This window comes from Mus caroli, chromosome 18 (assembly GCF_900094665.2).
Source record: "Mus caroli chromosome 18, CAROLI_EIJ_v1.1, whole genome shotgun sequence".
Lineage (NCBI taxonomy): Eukaryota > Metazoa > Chordata > Mammalia > Rodentia > Muridae > Mus > Mus caroli.
This window is the reverse complement of record NC_034587.1, coordinates 36,613,376-36,635,989: the sequence shown is the minus strand read 5'-3', so window position 1 is coordinate 36,635,989 and position 22,614 is coordinate 36,613,376. Positions and strand designations below refer to the sequence as shown.

Below are 22,614 nucleotides of genomic sequence, written 5' to 3'. Positions count from 1 at the left end.
CAGATTAATGATCTAAACAGTCCTATATCCCCTAAAGAAATAGAAGCAGTCATTAATAGTCTCCCAACCAAAAAAAGCCCAGGACCAGATGGGTTTAGTACAGAGTTCTATCAGACCTTCAGAGAAGACCTACCCCTCCTTTGAAATATCATAGCAACAATATTTGCAGCTGTATTCATCTATTTCTTAGCAAAATGGTCCATATAGCCCAATCAGTTCCATTCCATGTGACAAAAGCTGGTTTTTCCCACTGATGTCTATGGCACACAGCCTTCCATGCAGCCTCCCACATACTGAGTTCTTATCCGCTGCATCTAGATGGCTCGCTGAAGCCTGACTTGGGCTCCAGATTCTTGCCTTATTTAGTTCTAACTCTGTTGCCATCTGCATAGATCACACCTCAGTGACCTGAACATAAGTTTGCATATATCCTAATTTCTATGTGATCATTTGGGGACTACTGTCCTAGATTTAAGACTTAAGTTTTGTTTTCCTTAAGAAAATAGAGCCGGGCAGTGGTAGCTCACGCCTTTAATCCCAGCACTTGGGAGGCAAAGGCAGGCAGATTTCTGAGTTTGAGCCCAGCCTGGTTTACAGAGTGAGTTCTGGATAGCCAGGGCTACACAGAGAAGCCCTGTCTTGAAGAAAAAAAAAAAAAAAAAGAAAAGAAAAGAAAGAAACAAAGAAAGAAAGGAAGAAAGAAAGAAAGAGAAAGAGAAAAAAAGAAAGAAAGAAAATAGTGAACATGTATGGTTCAATTCCGTGCTGCAAGTACTAGACATCTAAACATGTTCACAGGTGACACTTCTCAGCTTCCTGATAAAAACTAGGGCTTAACAGAGAAGATGATTCCCAAAAGCTATAGGGCTGTCAAGTCGGACTGCCCAGACCAAAACAAATCAGGATTCTCCCTGGTCAGCCACGTGCCACTGTTTACATGACCCCATCTAGGGATGGTGACATCTTATCACAAGGTTGTTCAGAGGATAAATGAGAATCCTTTATGGAAGTGTTCTGAAACCATGATGTACCTAAATACTGTTTAAAAGTCAAATATAGACATATATTTTATATATGCGAATATTATGTTTAGAACAGGTAAAGGAAACAATATAGAATTGACCTTAAAAATCTTTAAACAATGTGCTTATTTTCCATAAACTAAATATACAAGCAACTTGCTGATCCCTAAAAATAGATGTCAGATGAGAAGAGATTGGCTGCCCAGGAATAGGAGCAGAAGCTCAGAACAGAAGCTCGGGCGGGAGGTTTTGCTCCCCTAGAACATTGCTACTCTTTGTGCTCACCCCAGGACCATTGCACTTCAATGCACAACTCTGCCCCAAAGCGGCAGCTTTGCCTTACAGGCCTGCATTAACCCGAGGCTGTGCCCGACCGAAGCAGTCATGTCTGGAGAGTCTCTTCCATTAGAGGTTCACACTTTGCACTCAGTCCTCTTGCCCAAACCTAGCAAGGAATCAATACCTTGTGATATGGAAACAAGCAGACAGTCTATTGACAGTGCTCAGAGAACAATGTGAAACCTATTCCCAGAACTAGATGGTGGGAGTACTGCCCTATTGACTAAGCTACTGGATAAACAGACAGTTGGCAGCATGCAGGAAGATTCATTGGAGGATTAAATTTAGGGTGAACTTGGGTTTAATGACTTACTTAATAGCATTCTAACACATTTTTGTTCGTTTCTGTCTTTCTTGAGACGTGGTTTCACAGGGTTTCCCAGAACTGGCAGATCCCAGACCAGGCTCAATTTTATAGCAATCTTTCTGCTTCAGCCTCCTAAGTGTTAGGGTTAGAGGGATAAGTAACAACTCCCAGCTACAGTTACTATTTTTTAATTTTTGTTCCTAAAGAAGCAATTGAAAAACATTGTTATTTCTAACTAAAGAAAGAAAAATTTTTAGTTGTGAATGTATTAATCTTTTTTTTTTTTTTTTTTTTTTTGCATTTGAGGTTTAGCGCTTCGCTAGGCTGAAATAAAAGCATGCATAAAGGATGAAGAGACAAGCAACATCCAGTCTAGCTTATTCCGAAGTACCATCTCTTAGCTCGCAAAGTTCATAGAAAGAGAGTGTTGATGTGTGTGAACTTTCCTATATAAGTGATAAACAACATGATTTAACGTGAGGAGTTCCACACCCAACGAGTCGATACTATTCATAGTTTTTAAAGTCTGTTTGAGAGGATATAACAAGCCGAGGAATAGGCAATGTAATCAAAGCAAAAGGCTAGATTATTTTAGCGATACATATGCTTTTGTTCCAGAGTCAGCATGTATGGCAAAAGTTCCTTAGGACAATTCAGTATTGAAAGTCATTACCACTTAATACAAAATGTAATAGCTAATTTATCGCATGCCTTCGTTGTTTCAGGTAAAGGATAAATATCCATTGTTCCTCCAAATTCTCTGACAATTTAAAGACTTTGAATAGGAACTTTAAACTAATAATATATCTTGCTCGTTCCCGTGATGGTAAGAAGTTTGCAGAATGACAACGAGCCCTGGTCAGAGCAGCAGACTCAGTTTTTGTTGTGCTCTCAGGGTTTTCTGATAAAGAGAGAGCAGGATGGTTGTCCTCAGAATAGAAAACTCGAGGTTTCTTCCAATATACATGGTAATGTTTCTAAAATAATCTTTCCCACGTCATAAGAAACTATGGTTTCAGCTAGGATCAAGCTCTAAGGTGGTATGTATTATTTTTCTATAGTAGAGAGCATGGATAGAATGATAATGAGATTAATGTAAGAACTTAAGGAGAAGGAGAAGGAGACTGATGTTTAAGGGTTAGAAGGAATTTGCGGGTGCGGTAGAGATATCATCCTTTCTTGGTTTTTATGGTAATTATGGGTCTAATTCATTTTTTTAATCTTGCCAATTACACACTTAGAAAATAATGCATTTTTTAAAAATAGTAATTATATGTGAAATAGACCACAACATCATTCTGTTTAGAAGCCAGAAAACTACTTGGCTCTTGCACTTCGTATTTTATTTACTGTTGTGTGCATGTGTCACATGCGTGGGAATGTGCAAATATGTAGAGACCAGAGCAGCATATTGGGTATCTGCTATCGCTCTCCACCTTTCTGCCTTGAGACAGGCATTGAATGGTAACCTCACTGTCTGTCTGTCTGTGAGTGCTTCATATCCACTTGACTCTCTTCTTCAATGCTGGGATTATAGGCATGCACAATTACGGCCTTCTTTTTAAGAATGTGGTAAAGATTTGAACTTGGGTCCTCATGCCTGCTGGTCAAATGATCTTAACCACTGTACCATCTTGTCAGTTTAATGCATTTCATATTTCATACAGAAAAATAGTATATTTCAATATGTTGAAATCAGGTATTTTGGTGCTTGTTAGCACTTAAAAGACAGAATTCGGTGTGAACATGCTGGCGTGGAGTGAGAAGGGGAAAGAAATATATTCTGACATTCCTTTCATAATCATGCCAAGCATAACCCTGTTTATCCTTCCTATAGCCCTGGAATGAGACCAGATGTGAGCTCTCCTCCGTCCAGCTCCTCCACAGCAACGGGACCACCTCTCAAACTCTGCCTGGTGTGCTCCGATGAAGCTTCGGGATGCCATTATGGGGTGCTGACGTGTGGAAGCTGTAAAGTCTTCTTTAAAAGAGCAGTGGAAGGTAGTGTGTGTTTTGAAGAGTTTCATTTTTGTTCCTATTTCTCACAGTAAATTTTTAACTGTTCATTGTATACAAAGTCCACTAATGATAGACTAATGACAGTTCAGGTGTAAGCATGGTGGCTCTTAAATCCTCCATTGGGAAGGGACAGGAGTAAGGAGAACTAGAACAAGTTGACTGAGTTCAGTCTGAGAAAGAACTCAAGCAAGCATTGTAAGGAACGCTGCTGCAGAGACTGGCAGTACGCTGATTCTGGGCAGTTCGACAATGGTAGGTTTTCATTCCCGTAAGTAGGCTGGCTTCAAAGCTGCCAGCTACACCAGTCTGACAAAATCGGCGACCCTGGGAAGGAACAATAAGGGAGGGCAGCATTCTTTGCTTTACTTTTTTCCTGTTAAATAAATAAAGAGGTCATGTTAAGTACCACAGTGGCTGAGGCCAAATTAACAAAGTACAGAGATTATCGTATAGGTGAAGTCTGGAAATATGGTGTTTGAAAGAAGATGACTGCAAGGTGACCATGTGTTGATGGGTTCACATTCCAGAGCAGCCGGTTAATATTAGAGATACTTTATATACCCTGCCCAAAAGCATCTTAATGGAATTAAACCAGAAAATAAAGCTACATTGATCTTTCAATATACTACAATTCACAGCCCATTGTTCTTATTTAAAATGAACTCATTCCCTTATTTTAAATGAACTCATTCCCTTATTTTTATGTAAAAATAAGTATTAGTACACTATTTTTAAAATGTTTACCATTTAGTTATTTCAGCAAAGCGTGGTAGCTAGAATACATTAGTAAGGAAACCTTTAGCTGTGCACAGTGTTAATGAGTAAGCCTCTTGGCTCAGCTTCCTCTCTAACTTGAGTTTCAGTGTTCTCAAAGGCACTTTCCAGCTCTAACATTCTGTAAACCCTTGATACTCTAATTCAAGGAAAAAATTTATCTAGACTTATAAAATCCATAACATAGTTTGTAGCATTTCATTTTTAAAATTACTAAATTTTATTTGATATTACATATATTACATATTTAACATAACATTTTAACACATACTAGAAATTATACTTAAACCCTATATTGGCATTATAAATACCCAAACATACATCAGAGTTAAGTTTTATACATTTGTTATTTATATAAGACAAACCTATTTTTTAATCCAAGATCCTGGGAGTTCTCCATGTCCTTATGCCCTTCTGGTCCTTTTTACTTGTATTCATTTTACCAACAGGTATATATAACTGTATTGGTAGGCCATAAGTGGATAGTTACCAATGACTCTTCATTTGCCATGTGTGAAGTACATACATACAAAATCAATTAGTGGCCCTGTGAACACTTAGATTCTGTTAGGATCTGTGTCTGCCAGACTAGCAAACAGGTTCAGAAAGTTGAAGTGGCCAAGCTGGGATTGCAACAAAGTGGTCTCCAAATAAGGTCTTATTCTCAGCAAAGACCTTCAAAGATGCATCTGACAAGCCCTTGATATGCGCTAGATTATAATACAGGTAGATGCTGAAATAAAAGTAATCACAAGAGATTTAACTATTAGCTACTATATACTGAGTAGTTATGGTGTGTTGAACACAGTATCATCTGCATAATTACTTCCAAGCTTGGCAAAATTTCTAACAGTTCATAGAGAACAAACTCCAAAAGGTTAATGTTTCCAAGATCAGTTTCCTGGCATGCCACTATACCACTGCTACTGAGAACTGCTATAGAAGCTTAAGCTGATAGTATTAGTTTATATTTAATCTTCAGGTACTCCCAGTACAGTCTGTAGCCTGCATCTTTTACATGTGTTGTTTCCCACTTCCTATACCATGTTGTTCTATGCAACATTTTATTGGTCATAGAATCTAGCGTTGGTATGATTTTAGAAGGGATTACACTACACCTTATTAGGAGACAGATATCACTGGGTATCTTGTAAGCTGGCTGCTACACCAATCATAAATAGCAAGCCACTGTCAAGTGCTAAAAGTAGATTTAGCCAAAAGTACCAATAACCAACAGTATTACAGAGGCTTTGGATGAGCTGAAGGCTCTTCCCTTGACATTAAGAAGTTAGAAAGGAAATTTATCAGGTGGCAGAAAACAAAGGAATTCCAGATGTCTGTCTCAAAAAGACAGTTGGGAAATTAGTAATTAGTAGTACATGGCCATTCTTTTTGAAATAATGAACACTAGCTCAAATCCCATTTTTTTACAAGGAATGAATAGACTAGTGGGTCATTCTATTATAATAACCTGAGCCTATAGCTAAGATTCTCAGTTATACTACACACTGGATAAAGAAATAAATATCAGCATAATACACACAGTCAATCTTTTAGTTAGACATAAATAAAACACTGAATTTTTTTCTACTCTAGAAGTAATTTTTCCCCAGTTTTTCCAGCAACACTGATATAAGGATTCTCTGAAAGACAACGGATGTAGGGGTGTTCTTAGGGTGTAAAACTTTAGTGCTTTAACTGTGGATACAATCTGTTGTTTCTCCTTTTGCTACATGATGGAATTTTTTAAAAAGAATTTATTTAGCCTTATTTATATGTATAAATGTTTACCTGTATGAACACTGTGTGCCTGGTACCTGCAGAGCTAGAGGGCAGCTGGTTCCCTAGAATTGGAGTTATAGACAGTTGTGACCTGCTGCCATGTGGGTGCTAGGAACTGAACCAAAGTCCTTTGCAAGAGCAGCAAGTGCTCTTAATTACTGAACCATCTCTCCAGTCCCATATAATAGGATTTTATTGAGTTAGTTCTTCTATTTTGTGTTTAAGAAAACAGGAGGCTTACAAAATACAGAAAGGATTTGAAGAGCTAGCATAGATATTAAGCATGGGAAAGTAACCCTGAAATAAAGCCATTATATAACTTAACTATATAGCTATATATATATAGCTATATAGTTGTTATATAATATATATTATATATATATATGACTATTAGTCAACTTCATAACTGTATCTTCACAAAAGATTAGACTAATACAATTAACTATGTACTCCAAACTCATATTTAAACAACATCATGATTTTACATATCAGAAAAAACTAAATGTTTTTTTTAATCCAAGTCTTAGATTGCCCTAACTAATAAAGAAAAAGGTCTCTTCTTAGAAATCAGGTCTATATATGTTCCAACTGGTGAACTGACCATTACAATTCTTTCTCATTTCTTTGAATATGATTTATTCTAATAGAAGTCACACAGATTGTTAATTACTGGTGTATCTATATGGACAGTTAAGTCTTGTGTAGGGAGCTTCTATACCCCACCCTAGTCAAATAGATCCTTCAGTTGTTTTCATCAACATTTAATACTCAGATTAAAGAAGACAGTGCATGTGGGAGATAGAAACACTTTTAGCCTTTTCCTTTTTAACAGTCTTAGAATTTTTTGCCAGGAGAGAACTAAAGTTCATAATATGTTCTTCAATAGTGGATACCAGGAAATGGAGCCGCTAACTAGCATTAAGGCAGTATTTGAGGCCAAAGGCAACTCCATGCATCTTTGTATTCTAAAAGTATATTAAATAATGATCTTTGTTAGTTTGTTTAGTTTGCCACATTTGTGATTTACCTAACCAGTGGCTAGAAGTTGGTAACATTTTACTTCATTTAAAATTGGGAAGAACTTGTTTTACCTACACATGATAATGTTGAATGATGAATTAAAGTCATCTTTTTCCTTAGGGATTCCAAAAGAAAATTTAAGCCTTCTTCCTTTTAGTCACTTCGGTAATAGATCAGAATTCATAGTAAAAATAATAATTGCAAACCCCATCTATAACTGTTAAACAACTATAGAAAGCAGGTCTTAAAGTGCTGACTTTGGCACATGGGGTTAATAGCATACAATTCTGTCTCTTGATCTTAGAGTATTCTGATGATTTGTACACATCTATATATGAAATACTGTAGTAAGGGTTGTTTTCATTGACTTTAAATTTGTTAAGCAGAGCAGGTCCTCTCAACATTGTAATTGATGCAGATAAACAGACTTAACATCCTTAGTCAGTGACTTTGTGTCTTGATGATAGTCTGCTCAAAACAAAAACAGAAAGAGGATAGGCTTTTTCTTTTAAAATATCCTTACAGATCTGTGGAATTTTAACAATGCCCTTTTAATCTCTTATAGGACAGCACAATTACCTTTGTGCTGGGAGAAATGATTGCATCATTGATAAAATTCGAAGAAAAAACTGTCCAGCATGCCGCTATCGAAAATGTCTTCAAGCTGGAATGAACCTGGAAGGTAATGGGACCTTAAGGGACTGTCTACCTATCACATGGGAACTGATCGCTTTACTTTACAACAGCAAGCACGTGGAATCATGCAATGAACTCTGTATATGCTTAATTAGCAAAAGGCTGTATTAAAATGGGTTTTTTTTCCACGATCATATCATTTTGTGTGTTAATTCATCCACTTTTGTTATATACATTGAATTTGGGACAGCCATGGTGTATATTAAGTAAAGAGGTTACATAATATTGAAAATTATATAACTTGGAGCAATTTTGTTTTCATCCTTCTTACTCCTTTTTTAAGACTCAAAACCATTTCCTAAGATTGGAAAAGTATTGTACATGAGATCTGGTTCATATTCCTCTCTTACTTTGCACTTCAAAAACCACCACACCTTTTACTTGAAAACATATGTTTTATTACAACTCTGCCAACAACATTGGATGGGTTGTTTTATGGTTTAAGTATAAAAGAAAAGTAAAAACTACTTGTATGTTATAATTTGATATTCCTGCTTATATAAAAAGTTATATAATTAACACTTATTTAAAAACTTCCCTCTGGAAACGTCAGGATTTTGCTGTAGTGGAAATAGCAAGCTCTGTGAAAGGAGCATTCTTACTAACTCATGGTGTTAGTATTGACTGCTCCTGTGGTACATCATAGCAAACACTCAGCAAATATAAATAGAATACAAATTTAGTACCTAAGTCTGAGCAGCTTACTTTCTGTTTATGCTACAATGTCAATCACAAAATAGTATGGCACTCTGCAAAGGAAATACTATTACAGGATCAAGAGAGAAGGCCATCTGAGCCTGTCCTGAAAGTCAGAGACGTCATCCTGGAAGAAGTAGCACTGAGCTGTAAATACAGACCCTGAGTAGGAGTTATATAACCATGACAGAGACATGGCCATAGTTGTACTTTATAAAGAATAGTCTTTGGGATAGACAAATGGATCAGTGGCAGAGGATCCAACCTCACTTCTCAGCACCCTTATTTGCTGAGAACTCACAGCTGCCTCTAACTGGGATTTGAACTCAGGACCTCTAGAAGAGCAGTCAGTGCTCTTCACTGCTGAGCCATCTCTCCAGCCCGAGACTCAAGTTTAAGGTGAACAGTAAACTTGGTTCCCTGTTAGAGGAAACAAGTCCTGGGAGGGAAGTCCTGTAGCTCTTTCCCTTCCATGCCATGTTATCAAATTACTAATAAGAGAACCCTGGAACTGAGGGCTCCATGGGTAAAATCACTTGCTAGGCAAACATGAAAGACCCAAGTTAGGATCCCACTACCCACTTAAAAAGCCAGGTATAGCTATGCCCTTGCCTATTAGCCACAGAATTTTGAAGGATAAGGTGGAGACAGGAGTGTTTCTAGGGCTTACTTGCCTACCTCCAAGTCCAACGAGAGAGCCTGCCTCAAAAGAGTGATAGACTTGGGTACCCAACTTCTTCCCTTGGCCTTGAGTAGTGCACAGGTGTATGCACATGCACGTGTACATACACCACACTCACACATGTACACACATGTTCACATAGACATCCCAAAAATTTTAAATAGTTTACTTCTTTCAATAATAGTGTCAGAAATTAAAGACCTCTTATAACTTGAAAGTTTAGGCTACAAAGTTGATTTAGTATTTTTCTTTTTTCAATATTCACAGCTCGAAAAACGAAGAAAAAAATTAAAGGAATTCAGCAAGCCACTGCAGGAGTCTCACAAGACACTTCTGAAAACCCTAACAAAACAATAGTTCCTGCCGCGTTACCACAGCTGACCCCTACCTTGGTGTCACTGCTGGAGGTGATTGAGCCTGAGGTGTTATACGCAGGATATGACAGCTCTGTTCCAGACTCAGCATGGAGAATTATGACCACGCTCAACATGTTAGGTGGGCGCCAAGTGATTGCCGCAGTGAAATGGGCAAAGGCGATACCAGGTAAGGCATGAAGGCCGAGCCACAGCATAAATCTTTGTATTTTATTGAATAAATGCGCTCTGAGTTGGGCTTGGTGAGTAACTTAGTGACATGCAATCTGCTTATCCTACACAATCCTTGGGGTCAGTCTGCAGCGCCCTCAGAATAAAGCTGCCCTAAGACTCTAGGCTGTCTAACCTCCTGACTCACAAGGACAAAAGAGAGATCCAAAGTAAACTGGATACTGTTCCCTGACTTTCAGGTTACACAGTGTTTCATTTTACATAAGATCTTATATTATCCGAACTAAAATTCCATTCACAGCGACACCTGGAAGACAACATTTAGGAATTCCACTTCTTTCCATTCAGTTTGTTTTTGAAGTTGATAAACAGCAGATTTTGTTGACTTTGTCAAAATTTACTAACACAAAGTTATTTTAATTTTTCATTAAATGAAATGGCATCTACTGACTATAAACTTTCTTCTAATTTTAAAGGTATTTTTAAACAAGTTTCATGTTGGAACTTCGGGTGCAGCAGAGGTCAAGGTTAAGCATCCGTCCTGACCTTACAGATAGGAAAGTGGTTGGCAAGTTTATGGCTGCATACACCTAAGCTGCCATCACCCCACCTTTTTAGCAAAAGAAGTTGGGATATCAGGAAATTTAAAAAATCTAAATCCGTTAAGAAATAGGAATCCTAAGCAAAGACTCTCGGCTTTCTCTTTTACTATATATACTACTTTGTGTACACTTAAATAGACAAAATTGGCCAAAAAATAGCTATTCATAAGTCTTTTAAAATCATTAAAGAGTTTTGAGTGCCCAGGTGTTGATCTGATCAATGGCTGTCTATTAAAGGTCACATCCAAACGAGGCCAACTTGTCAACTAGAGTGTTCCTTATACCTTTATTTCCCATCTAGGATTCAGAAACTTACACCTGGATGACCAAATGACCCTTCTACAGTACTCATGGATGTTTCTCATGGCCTTTGCCCTGGGTTGGAGATCATACAGACAAGCAAGTGGAAGCCTGCTATGCTTTGCTCCTGATCTGATTATTAATGAGTAAGTTACATGGCCATAACCTGCCACAAAGAACTATAGTAACTAAGCAATGCTGACAACAGGAGAGATGGCTTTCCCCAGAGAACAATACATCAGTTGGTTATCCAGTACCATTGCTCATCCCTAGAAACATACATACAAGTAACATTATGCATACTGAGCAGGTTCCACTTACGTATTTAGGAATATATATGAATATACATGCATGTATGTAACAGCAATTAATGCACAAAGTGGCCATCAATTTGAAGGACAGCAAAAAGGGGAACGTGAAAAGGTTTAGAGAGAGGAAAGGGAAGGGAAGGGCAAAATGAAAGAATTTTATAAGAAATAAGCAGACTAAAAGACCTGTAAAAATAACCAATCCCTAATGTTTCCATAAAAGTATGCTGTAAAGATTCCAGAATTAGATAGCTTATTGAGTTCTGAATATATAAAGGATTCACAATTTTGTTGTTTCAGAACAACAAAAACCTAGTGTCACATGTAAAGGGTTATTATTGAATAGTCTCTCCATGTTCTCCAACATTCTAGTTCTATAATAGGTTATTGGGAACCGCAGTAGGTATGTTTGCAGCCATGACTGCATAAATTTAAAAACCAACCCAAAATTCAGCTGATATTTTAGACTAGCACTATTTCTTTCTAACTCACATCTGTATTTGTGTCTCCCAGGCAGAGAATGACTCTACCCTGCATGTATGACCAATGTAAACACATGCTGTTTATCTCCACTGAGTTACAAAGATTGCAAGTGTCCTATGAAGAGTATCTCTGTATGAAAACCTTACTGCTTCTCTCCTCAGGTTGGTGGATCACCTACCCACTTTTAACTTTCAGTCTAAATATGGCAAATGCATGGGAAAGTTGGATAACTATTGCGCATATGTGTGTATATATATGTGTATGTGTGTGTGTGTGTGTGTGTATACATATATATATATGCATGCCAATTTCATTGTGTTTTCCTAGTAAGATGATTTTCAGAAATGCAAACTGTCAAAAGGGTACATATATTAAGTGTTATCAATATTAGTAAAATAAATAGGTGTTGTAGATCTAGGTGTGGGATCTGCCCAGGGATCTCTGGTGATGAGGCTCCATACAGAGTCTTCCTTCTACCCATTCATCTATATCACTGTATAAGATGTGGAGAAAGAATGCCAATAGTAATGAGTCTGTCTCTCTACTCTCCGAGTGTTTATAGATAAATAGTAACAGCTACCATGAATGGGGAATAGCTGAGAAAATAATCACAGTTTGTTTTTTAGAACAACCAAATGTTTAAACTTTAAACTTTAGCAAGACTGCTTTATATTAAAAGTAAAAAAAGTTCAAAAAATTAAATAATCTTGTCTATATTGGTTAAGTAATAAAAGGAAAGTCATACCTGATATTCTCTTAAAATATACAAAGATCTCTTCAAGTCAGCAATTGAAACAATCCAGTTTTCAAGGACTGGGAATATGCAAAGATGACTTATTAAAGAAGATAGAGTAAAGACAGTAAGTCTGTCACATTCCATAAGGACATGTCTAGAATGAACCACTCCAGAGTAGTGAGTACACCAAATACTGGTTGAGGACACAGAGCACAGGAATTCTTTTTCACTGCTGAAAGAACAGCAACGTGGAATGACCATTTCAGAAGACAGTTTGGTAGTTTCCTATAAAGGCGAACATAGTCTCACCATCTGGTGTAGCAATTGCTTGATCAGTGTACAAAGGAAATGAAAACTTATGCAGCATGGATATTTATAGCCAAGCTGTTTGTATCTGGCTCAACTTAGGCGCAACGAGATATATCATCCAGTAGGCAAATCAATAAAATGATATATCCAAATGATGGTATTACTCGACACTGAAAAGAAATGGGCTGTTGTGCCAAGAAAAAAATATTATTGAATCTTAAATATATACTATTAAAAAAAGAAACTAATTTCTTAAAAAGAATCTCATCAACTCCAAGAAACAGATTGGAGGCAGATGAGGATGACTTGTGTAAAATGGAAGTTCAACATGCCCAGCAAGCCAACTTTCTTCAGAAATTTTACAGGTACTTGTGGTGAAGATAAGAGAAAAACTCTCCCATTTTTGTCGATTAGAAAGGGGGATAAACTGTTGGAGGTACATGTAGTATTTCCAAAGCAAAAGCAGGGCCTGCCCCATAAGAGAGAGAGCCTCATCAAGACCTTATCTGACGTGGAGCAAAGGCAAGTAAAGGATTCTAGACCCCTATGAGCCCTCCTGACTCATAGGGGAGAAAAGGGGAAAATGGGTTTATTTGGGCGCAGTAAAAGTGAAATGTAATCATAAGAGAAAACATTTAATTGGAGGCTTGCTTACAGTTCCCAGAGCTTAGCTTAGTTCACTATCGTGATGGCAGGCAAGCATGGTTCTGGAAAAGTAGCTGGGTGCTACACTCCGCTCGGCAAGCATAGACAGAAAGAGAGGAGCACTGGGCCTGGTGTGGACCTTTGAGACCTCTAAGCTTATCCTACAGTGTCACACAGTAACAGGGCCACACCTACTCAAATAAGAACACACCTCCTAACCCTTCTAATCCTTTCATAGCTCCCCTCCCTGGTGACTAAGCCTATGGGAACATTCTTATTCAAACCAGTGCAGATAACCCACATTAAACACAGTCCAGAGCCTAGCCAGATTACCATACTATCTTCCACAAAATGTCTTAATTTCATCAGTTCTGACACTTCTTGTCTAGCTTTCAATAAAAAACAAAGCCAGCATTAAATCTGCCCCAAACCACTGGCATTATCACATTGGAATTTAAAATAACTGCAATATTTTTGCTAAGGACACTACAGGAAAAATAAAGACCACATGAGAATTATTAATGAAGAGTCACAGAAGCTAAGGAGGTTCCTCTAAGGGAGCACTAGCAATAACAGATGCTGAACACACGGTGCTCCTAGCAGGCAGACCCTCAGTTGTCGTGCAACCAAGAAAGAGTGAACATAGGGCAGAAAAAACTCCTAGACCCAAATAAAAAGAGGGAAAAGAATAAAAAAAGGTATGGAGAGATCATAAAAAAATATTTTAAGTAATAAAAGTTCAGAAATTTCTAGAGTTAGTTATATATACCAAGATGTGGATGCAGGACGCTCAGGGATAACCAAGCAAAGAAAAACAATAACAACAAAAAAATTTATATTTTGGCATATCCTCTTCAAATTACAAAAAACCCAAAGAAAAACAAAGGGTAAAAAATCTTGAGTTATGGTTTTAAAACAGCAATGACAACAACCAACCTTCTATAACTTACACCAGACTTCTAATCAGAAAGCATGCAAGTAAGAGTGTGAAGTAAATAGCTAGAAATGAACGCAAACAACCCTCCTATCCTGAGACAGTAGATCCAACAGAATGAGCTCTCAGAAGTGAGGAAGATGGTGCCATGCACAGTAGCAGACACCTGGAATTCTAGCACTCCAGAGACTAAGGACTGAAATTCAAGCCAGCCATGGCTACCTATCAAGACTGTCTCAAGAAATAAAGTAATGGGTAAAATAAAAACATCCTCAAACAAATGTGTCTTTTTAAAGGGATTTTGTGGTCATCTTTACATCTGCCTTACATGAGCTATTTTAAAAATTGTTCAGAAGAGAGGAAAATATGTCAGAATTATGTGCTGCATAAGAAAGGGATTATAGCTGGGCAGTGGTGGCACAGGCCTTTAATCCCAGCACTCGGGAGGCAGAGGCAGGCAGATTTCTGAGTTCGAGGCCAGCCTGGTCTACAGAGTGAGTTCCAGGACAGCCAGGGCTACACAGAGAAACCCTGTCTTGGAAAAAGAAAGAAAGAAAAGGAGGGAAAGAAGGAAGGAGGAAGGGAGGGAGTGAAGGGGGGATGGAGGGAGGGAGAGAGGGAGGGAGGGAGTCAGTAGGAAGGAAATCACTGAGGAGAGACATCAAACATGATATGGGAGGATTCTCATTAAGACTGGGCCAAGCAGGCCAAAGACAGCACAAGGGCCAAAGGGAGGGAGAGAGGGAGGGATGGAGGGAGGGAGAGAGGGAGGGAGAGAGGGAGGGAGGGAGGGATTTTAATGGAAAAGGGATGCCTGAGAGTAAAATGTCTATTTTCTTCTTAATGTTACATAACGGTTATAGTACCATAATCAGGTATCATGGGGTCTGGAGAGGTGGCTCAGCAGGCCCCAGCACCCACATAACCACTCAGAACTGTCTGTAACTCAGGTCCCAGTGATGCGTTGCCTACGTCTGACTTCTGCGGTACATACTTGTGGTGCTCAAACATACATCAGGCAAAACACTCATGCACACAGACACACACACACATTTTTATTGATCTTACAAATTAACAATCGCAGACTATGTGATTGAAGTACAGGCATATGTACAATAAATGACAGAGGTATTGTAGTACATAGGAGGGAAATTCAAATACACTCTGCATTGACTTTGCCTGTTAGAGTAGTTCTAGTGTATTTTGGAAGGGAGAATAGGTTAGTTGTAAATGTATACTGCAGATGATAGAGCAGTCACTAAGAGTTCAAACTGTCAAAGGGAACACGCAATCATGAGCATGTCTGGGACACTGAAGGCTGATGGGAGTCTCCAGTAAGCCTTAGGCCAGAGTCTAGTGGTTGGAAGTGTGCACCACAGGCAGGGTACCTCAGCTTCCCAAACCTGATGCTTGGTCAGAACAGAAGCACATCTCAGGGCCAAGCTAAGTGATGAAGCTCCTGCCCCTCCTCGGGGTAAAGTTGGAAAAACTGCTACGTATGAGCAAAGGCAACCCCCAGAAACAAAAAAAGCAAAATGGATCCTTGGTGCAAAACTAGTAGGAGGCGCACAGGTCGTCTTCAGGGAGCTCCCTGGGGCTGTTTCTAAAATGTGTTCATGGGAGGCACATCTGCTAAGGAATGAAAAAACTGAAGACAGGGCAAAGGTGGACAAGAAAGAGGAATGAAAACTAGCATTTCCTCCTAGGGAGGAAACTCAGTTCACAAAAAACTTAAAGAAAGAAGGAAGGAAAAGAAAGGAGAAGAAAGCCTGGAAGAAGAATGACGGGCTTAATTCCCTGGTGACATTGCAGACGCTGGGGAGGTGTGCGGCAGCAATGATACAATTTAGGGAAAGCCTGCTGAACGGAAGGATAAGGACAGCAAGAGTTGTGCCCACAGGGATAAGGGAAAACAGGTTCAGTAAAAAGGAGAGCTGTGAAGCTTTAAAATCGGAGGAAGATGATTAATAATGAAGTGGATCTACTTCAGTGTGTTCTTGTCAATGAAGTATTTAAACAACTCCCTTCAAAGAAAAAGACTGAAATCAAAGGTTCTATAGAATTTGCTTCTAAACTCTCTAGCCGTTTGCTCTGTAATAGTTAACACACCACCTCCTACACCTTTAGACACCCTTTCCTGGAGGTACTGACCTCACCTGGTACAGTATGAAGGTTGTAAAATGGAGGATTGTTTAAAGCGGGTTCTCACTGGCACACATCACAAGTTAGCTATACACAGGATGACACGGTTTGCATCCTCAGGTGTCCTCACTGCTCCCGTTATAAGATGAGACAGTTGGATCTCCCGTGGTTATGAACCCCAATTCTCAGTTAACCTATACTTTCACTTAGCTGTAGTCCCACCATCCTTTGAGAATGCATGAATTTTAGAGTGTATTGAATGTACAGTGTAACGATGAAATATGCATGAAATGTCCTACTTAGTACAAGACAAGTATTTTAACTGACTTCATCTTACCTTTTAGTTCCTAAGGAAGGTCTGAAGAGCCAAGAGTTATTTGATGAGATTCGAATGACTTATATCAAAGAGCTAGGAAAAGCCATTGTCAAAAGGGAAGGAAACTCCAGTCAGAATTGGCAGCGGTTTTATCAACTGACAAAACTTTTGGACTCCATGCATGATGTAAGTACCAAATATAAACCCAAAACAACATCAAAAAAGAAAAAGTAGGTGGTGGGGGGAGGGAGCAAGATGCCGTTAATCACAGCAGACACAGTGGTAGAGCAAGTAGATGTCTATGAGCATGAGGCTAGGCTGGTCTACATAGGGAATGCCAGGACAGTCAAAGAGACGTAAGAGAGAGCCTAGCTCAAAAACCCAGAGACAGAAGAATTCTGTAGGTCCTAAAGTTATGTTTTAATATGTGTGTGTGTGTGTGTGTGTGTGTGTGTGTGTGTGTGTAATTATATACCAAACAGTCATTATAGTGATTATTCAAGATAATTTTTTACACATTTCTCTTAAGTCTTATTAGTCTGGTCATTTGTGAAAGGATTACTCTGTTAGTACAGTTTTATAGCTCCTGATCTTTAAGGCAGTATCCCTGAAGTACATGAATGAGCTATCAGATTGCACTAGTTTGACCTTCCTGTGTATGAGTCCTAGTCCAGGCTGCCCTCACACTCAAGTCTCCTGACTGCCGGGGTCACAGGCATGCCGGGCTTCATTCTGGACACAATTTAAGAACGTGAAGATGCCTTTTCTTCTTACCTGCTTATTTTTTTCTTATCTGAGCAATGCCAGCAAAGATTGGTATATTTGTAATCAAATTGTTAAAATGGCCAGTAGAGCAGGAATACAGGATCTATATAGCAGGTCTTCTGTGTCTACATTACCACTTTCAGTTTAGTGTGTCTGTGGGATCCGGAGTATGGGAGCCAGTAGGTCCCTGACTCTTGTTCCTTTTCTTGGGTTCTCCTTCTTTGCTTTGTCTGTCTTGTCCAACAATGTGATGGTTTTTATTTTATTTTGCTATGTTTTATTTTATTATTACCTCTTAGAAGCATGATCTTTTTAATAAGAGAAGTTGAGAGGAACTGGGGAGGAGGAGGGTAAGCCACAATCAAGATACATTACATGAAAAACAATTGATTTTCAATAAATGAAAAATATGTCAAGACTTGGTGGGGGGAGCCGAGAGATATGAGCCATTCGCAGTTATGCTTTGAAGCCTCACCGTTACCGTATCTTCTCTTGCAGGTGGTTGAAAATCTCCTTAGCTACTGCTTCCAGACATTTTTGGATAAGTCCATGAGTATTGAATTCCCAGAGATGTTAGCTGAAATCATCACTAATCAGATACCAAAATACTCAAATGGAAATATCAAAAAGCTTCTGTTCCATCAGAAATGACCGCCTGACTGAGAAAGGCCGCCTTAAAGAAAGTTGAATTCATAGCTTTTACTGTACAAACTTATCAATTTGTCTTGTAGATGTTTTGTCGTTCTTTTTGTTTCTGTCTTGTTTTGTTTTAAATACGCACTACATGTGGTTTATAGAGGGCCAAGACTTGGCAACAGAAGCAGTTGTGTCATCACTTTTCAGTGATAGGAAAGCAGACAGTGATGTGTATTGGTTGGTGTGTCACACAGAAACTAAAAACAGTTAGTGGAGACGTGTCCACTATCAGAGAAGGACCGCACTAAACCTCCAGTGCCCAAAGTCCATGTGATCAACTTTCTGCTCATACTTTCAGTTGGCTGGATAAAACTTTCTAGACTTTCTGTTGGTGTATTTTTCCCATGTATAGTTAGGATAGCATTTTGATTTATGCATGGAAACCTGAAAAAAGTTTACACGTGTATATCAGAAAAGGGAAGTTGTGCCTTTTATAGCTATTACTGTCTGGTTTTAACAATTTCCTTTATATTCAGTGAACTATGCTTGCTCGTTTTTCTTAAATAATTTTTGTATTCCAGTTACTGTACAGCTGTTTAAGATGGGCAGCTGCCTCACAGCTCTCCTAGACGCTAACATGAATTTCCGTGTGAAAATGGGTCGGTGCTCCTACCCTGATGGCACTAAGCTATCAGAAGACCACAGGTATTGACTCAGATCTCCAGTATTCTCGTCAAAAGCTCTTACTCTGTATATATCTGCTTCCATGGGGAATTATATAGGTTGTGCAGATTAACCGTCCTAACTGGTATAGAGCACCTAGTCCAGTGACCTGCTGGGTAAACTGTGGATGATGGTTACAAAAGACTAATTGTAAAACAGTACCTACCAACAGGCCCCGTTTGTACCTAATGCACCATCTCTTCAGTGGTGAGATAGCAACAAAGTTTGTAAATCAGCTCTTTCAGGACCTTCGGGAGTAGTTTGTATAACATTTTAAAATGTATTATTCCAGATAACCAGCTGTGATAAAGCCGAGAGATTGTTTTAATCAGACCAAGTAACTTCTCTCATTAAACGTTACCCTCAACTAAGTCTCTAATATGGCAAGAATGGCTAGACACCCATTTTCACATCCCACCTGTCACCAATTGGTCTAGCTTTCCTGGTGGTACAGGAAAATCAGCTACTGATTTTTTGTTATTTAGAACTGAATGTCAGGCATCCATGTTCGTCCAACTACACAGCCCTACATGTGCCATAGAATCTAACACAAGTCTTGTGAACTTCTTCACACTGAGAGTTATCATTTTAAACAAAACAGAAGCTGTAGTAGCCCTTTCTGTGTGCACCTTACCAACTTTCTGTGACTCAAAGCTTAACACACTTACTAAGCCACAAGAAATCTGATTTCTACTTAAGGTGGCCAAATTATTTGTGTAATAGAAAACTGAAAATCTAATATTAAAAATATGAAACTTCTAATATATTTTTATATTTAGTTCTAGTTTCAGATATCTATCATATTGGTATTCACTGATCTGGGAAGGGAAGGGCTACTGCACCTGTACATGCAATTTATTAACATGACTGTAAAATAGCTGTATAGTGTAAAATAAGAATGATTTTTAGATGAGATTGTTTTATCATGACATGTTATATATTTTTTGTAGGGGTCAAAGAAATGTTGATGGATATCCTATAAGATTTATAGTATATAAGAGCATCCATACAGGCCTCAGTGGTCTTGGAAATTAAAACAGGTTTGCTCTAAGCTAGGGAGAGGGAGCTGGGACTGGCCCTGTGTGCAGTGGAGGTTCTGAGGGTTTGACCCAATCAGATCACAGGGGAACTAATTCCCCACCTCCCATTCTAACCATCCTCATCCAACCATGACCCTGTCAGTGCAGGTTTGGTTTATTAAATTCCCCCTTGCGCTAACATACATAAACAGGACAGAAAGGTGGCGCTTATGTAGTTATAGGCCCCATCCAGTAACAGGGTTATTTTCACTTGCAGCCTCCCCACAGGTTAACAGAAACAGAGGCTTTAGAAGTTTGGCAATAATGTGCATAGAGGTTCCAGCAATATGTAAATACTAAAGAATCGCATAGGAAGCCGATAACACACTAATCCTCTCCATCCTACAAGAGTCCATTTCCAAGTAAGATGAGGACATGCTTATGTTTTCTTTGAATGCTTTTTGAATGTTGTTATTTTCAGTATTTTGCAGAAATTATTTAATAAAAAAAGTGTAATCATTTGCTTTTTGAATTCTCTCTAAAAGGGAATGTTCAGTTTGTAATGGTTTAAATTGGTCTCAAAGTACTTTAAGATAATTGTAACCCAGCTGGATGTGAAATTTATGGTGCCTAAGAAATACCACTTGAAGATTATCAATGACAGTGTTAAGTTTCAAAATGAGCTTCTCAAAAATAGATTATTGTACATTTATGGAATGTTATATGGTTAAACCCAAAAAGCACATCACACATAAATCTGCTTTCAGTTCCAACCAGCTTGGCTTTCAAAAATAGAGCTCCAAAAAAAAAAAAAAAAAAAAAAAAAGGCAAAAAAGATATATATGCTTTGTTATTTTGTTATTAACAGAAGGCAACAGACATTCATAAAACTACTACCGGAAGTTTTCCATTAGATGTATAAAGAGCTATGCTCCTTTGGTATGTGGGAAAGAAGAAAGCTGTCAAGGTTCTGATTGAGTATAAGTGAGAAAGATACGGTACTGTTTGAGAGCAGCCTCCTTTTCTGTGTGTGGCTTCATACCGTTCCAAACTATGTAGATTTTATAATAGCTTCAATGAGAATTGGTAACATGCCTGTAGGACTCACAACAGATCTTGAAAACTATCTTTAATTACTGGTAGGACAAAAAGGGACATTCTGGTTATTTTAGGCACTGGCTTGGAACACTGTATATGCAGAAGAAAGAAGACAGGAAATCTGGGGAAAGGAAGGGAACCTAGGAAGCACTGCCTTCTTTAAGGAAAGACAAACCAATAAATGAGATCATCCCAAAGGAACAAGGGCCACAGAGTGTGAGTCCCTAGTGATGAGTCAGGTGAGCTCTGCTGAGCTTGGAGAAGCCAGCCCCACCAGCACTGCAGAGCAGGGCAGGACAGGGATGGGACGAGATGGGACGAGAATTCCAGCTGGACACTGGTCCCAGTATTTTGCTCCCTCTTATATACCATGAGGCAGTATCACCATGGGATGAACCATGGTAGTATGTTTTGATCTGTCAGCATTCAAGGATCATGGTAGCCTTCAGGAGCTTTAGATTTTGGTAAACGATAAGCTGTAGTTGAATGTGTTTCTTATGTGCCTGGTTTCAGTGTTAGAAGGTGAAATAGAGTGTGCAAAAGACACTGCAAACCACTTCAGATGGAAGCTTTCTCATTTTTCAGACTATTTTCAGTCAGCCTGGTCTATCAAGATGGGTAGCCAGGTCTTCGGGAAAGGGTTGGCTTCTGTCTAGAACATGCCTGAAAGGATTTTATTTTCTGATAAATGGCTGTATGAAAATATCTCTCCTGAGTAACCTGCTTAACTACATAGAGATTTCAGTGCGTCAATATTCTATTTTGTATATTAAACAAATGCTATATAATGGGGACAGATCTATATTATACTGTGTATGGCATTATTAAGAAGCTTTTTCATTATTTTTTATCACAGTAATTTTTAAATGTGTAAAAATTAAAAACCAGTGACTCCTGTTTAAAAAATAAAAGTTGTAGTTTTTTATTCATGCTGAATAACCTGTAGTTTAAAAACCTGTCTTTCTACTACACAGTGAGATGTCAGACTGTAAAGTTTTGTGTGGAAATGTTTAACTTTTATTTTTCATTTCAATTTGCTGTTCTGGTATTACCAAACCACACATTTGTAATGAATTGGCAGTAAATGTTAGTCAGCCATTTACAGCAATGCCAAATATGGATAAACATCATAATAAAAATATCTGCTTTTTCATTATGTGACTCCCAACATGTTTTCATAGAACTTGTGCAGTTACAACCATTCTTGATTTTTTTTTTCCCTCTTCATTCCACTCACAGCAAAGTTGCCACTTGAAGGAACGTAAGATGCTGAGGTGGGCATGTCAGTGCCAGTGTGGCCGCAAGTGTGTGGGGAGAGATGACACTTATTCAAAAGCGTACCCTGATGCCGACAGCTCTAAAGGTCTTCTCACCCATCTGCAGAGGTCACATGGTTATGATTCCCCAGGGTAGTAAGCACAGGAGAAACTGATGCCTTGTAACTGCTTCAAATGTAACAGTCTCTATCCCAAAGATGACATTCTTGGTAAACAAATGTTATCTCATAGCAAAATGAATATCTTAGTTTAAAATCCACCATGCTCTTAGAAATACACATAAGTAAACACAGCAAATGTCTAACACAGAAGATAAAGGCGTGCGGAGTCATCATCTATTGATACACTTTACTCAGGAGCTTCTAAAACATTATGTTTTCTATATCTCCCACAGTATAGCACTATCGCTATGAAAAAGGCCATTCTAATTTAAAAAGTA

At 38.5% G+C, this 22,614-nt stretch overlaps 1 protein-coding gene across 13 annotated transcripts in view; it reads left to right on the top strand.

Moving 5' to 3' along the window:
- Nucleotides 1-22,052, top strand: part of Nr3c1 (nuclear receptor subfamily 3 group C member 1) — a 107,254-nt gene extending 85,202 nt beyond the window's left edge. For 7 of the 13 annotated variants that reach the window (XM_029472041.1, XM_029472042.1, XM_021150302.2 and 4 more), the window contains exons 3-9: nt 3,506-3,672; nt 7,829-7,945; nt 9,605-9,880; nt 10,786-10,930; nt 11,606-11,736; nt 16,686-16,843; nt 17,921-22,052. In XM_029472041.1, the coding sequence (XP_029327901.1) occupies nt 3,506-3,672; nt 7,829-7,945; nt 9,605-9,880; nt 10,786-10,930; nt 11,606-11,736; nt 16,686-16,843; nt 17,921-18,073 (1,147 nt within the window). In that variant the 3' untranslated portion in view covers nt 18,074-22,052. The remainder of the gene's footprint in view (nt 1-3,505; nt 3,673-7,828; nt 7,946-9,604; nt 9,881-10,785; nt 10,931-11,605; nt 11,737-16,685; nt 16,844-17,920) is intronic. The other 6 variants (XM_029472046.1, XM_029472047.1, XM_021150304.2 and 3 more) reach the window with 1 other exon arrangement.
- The last annotated feature ends 562 nt before the right edge of the window (nt 22,053-22,614 follow it).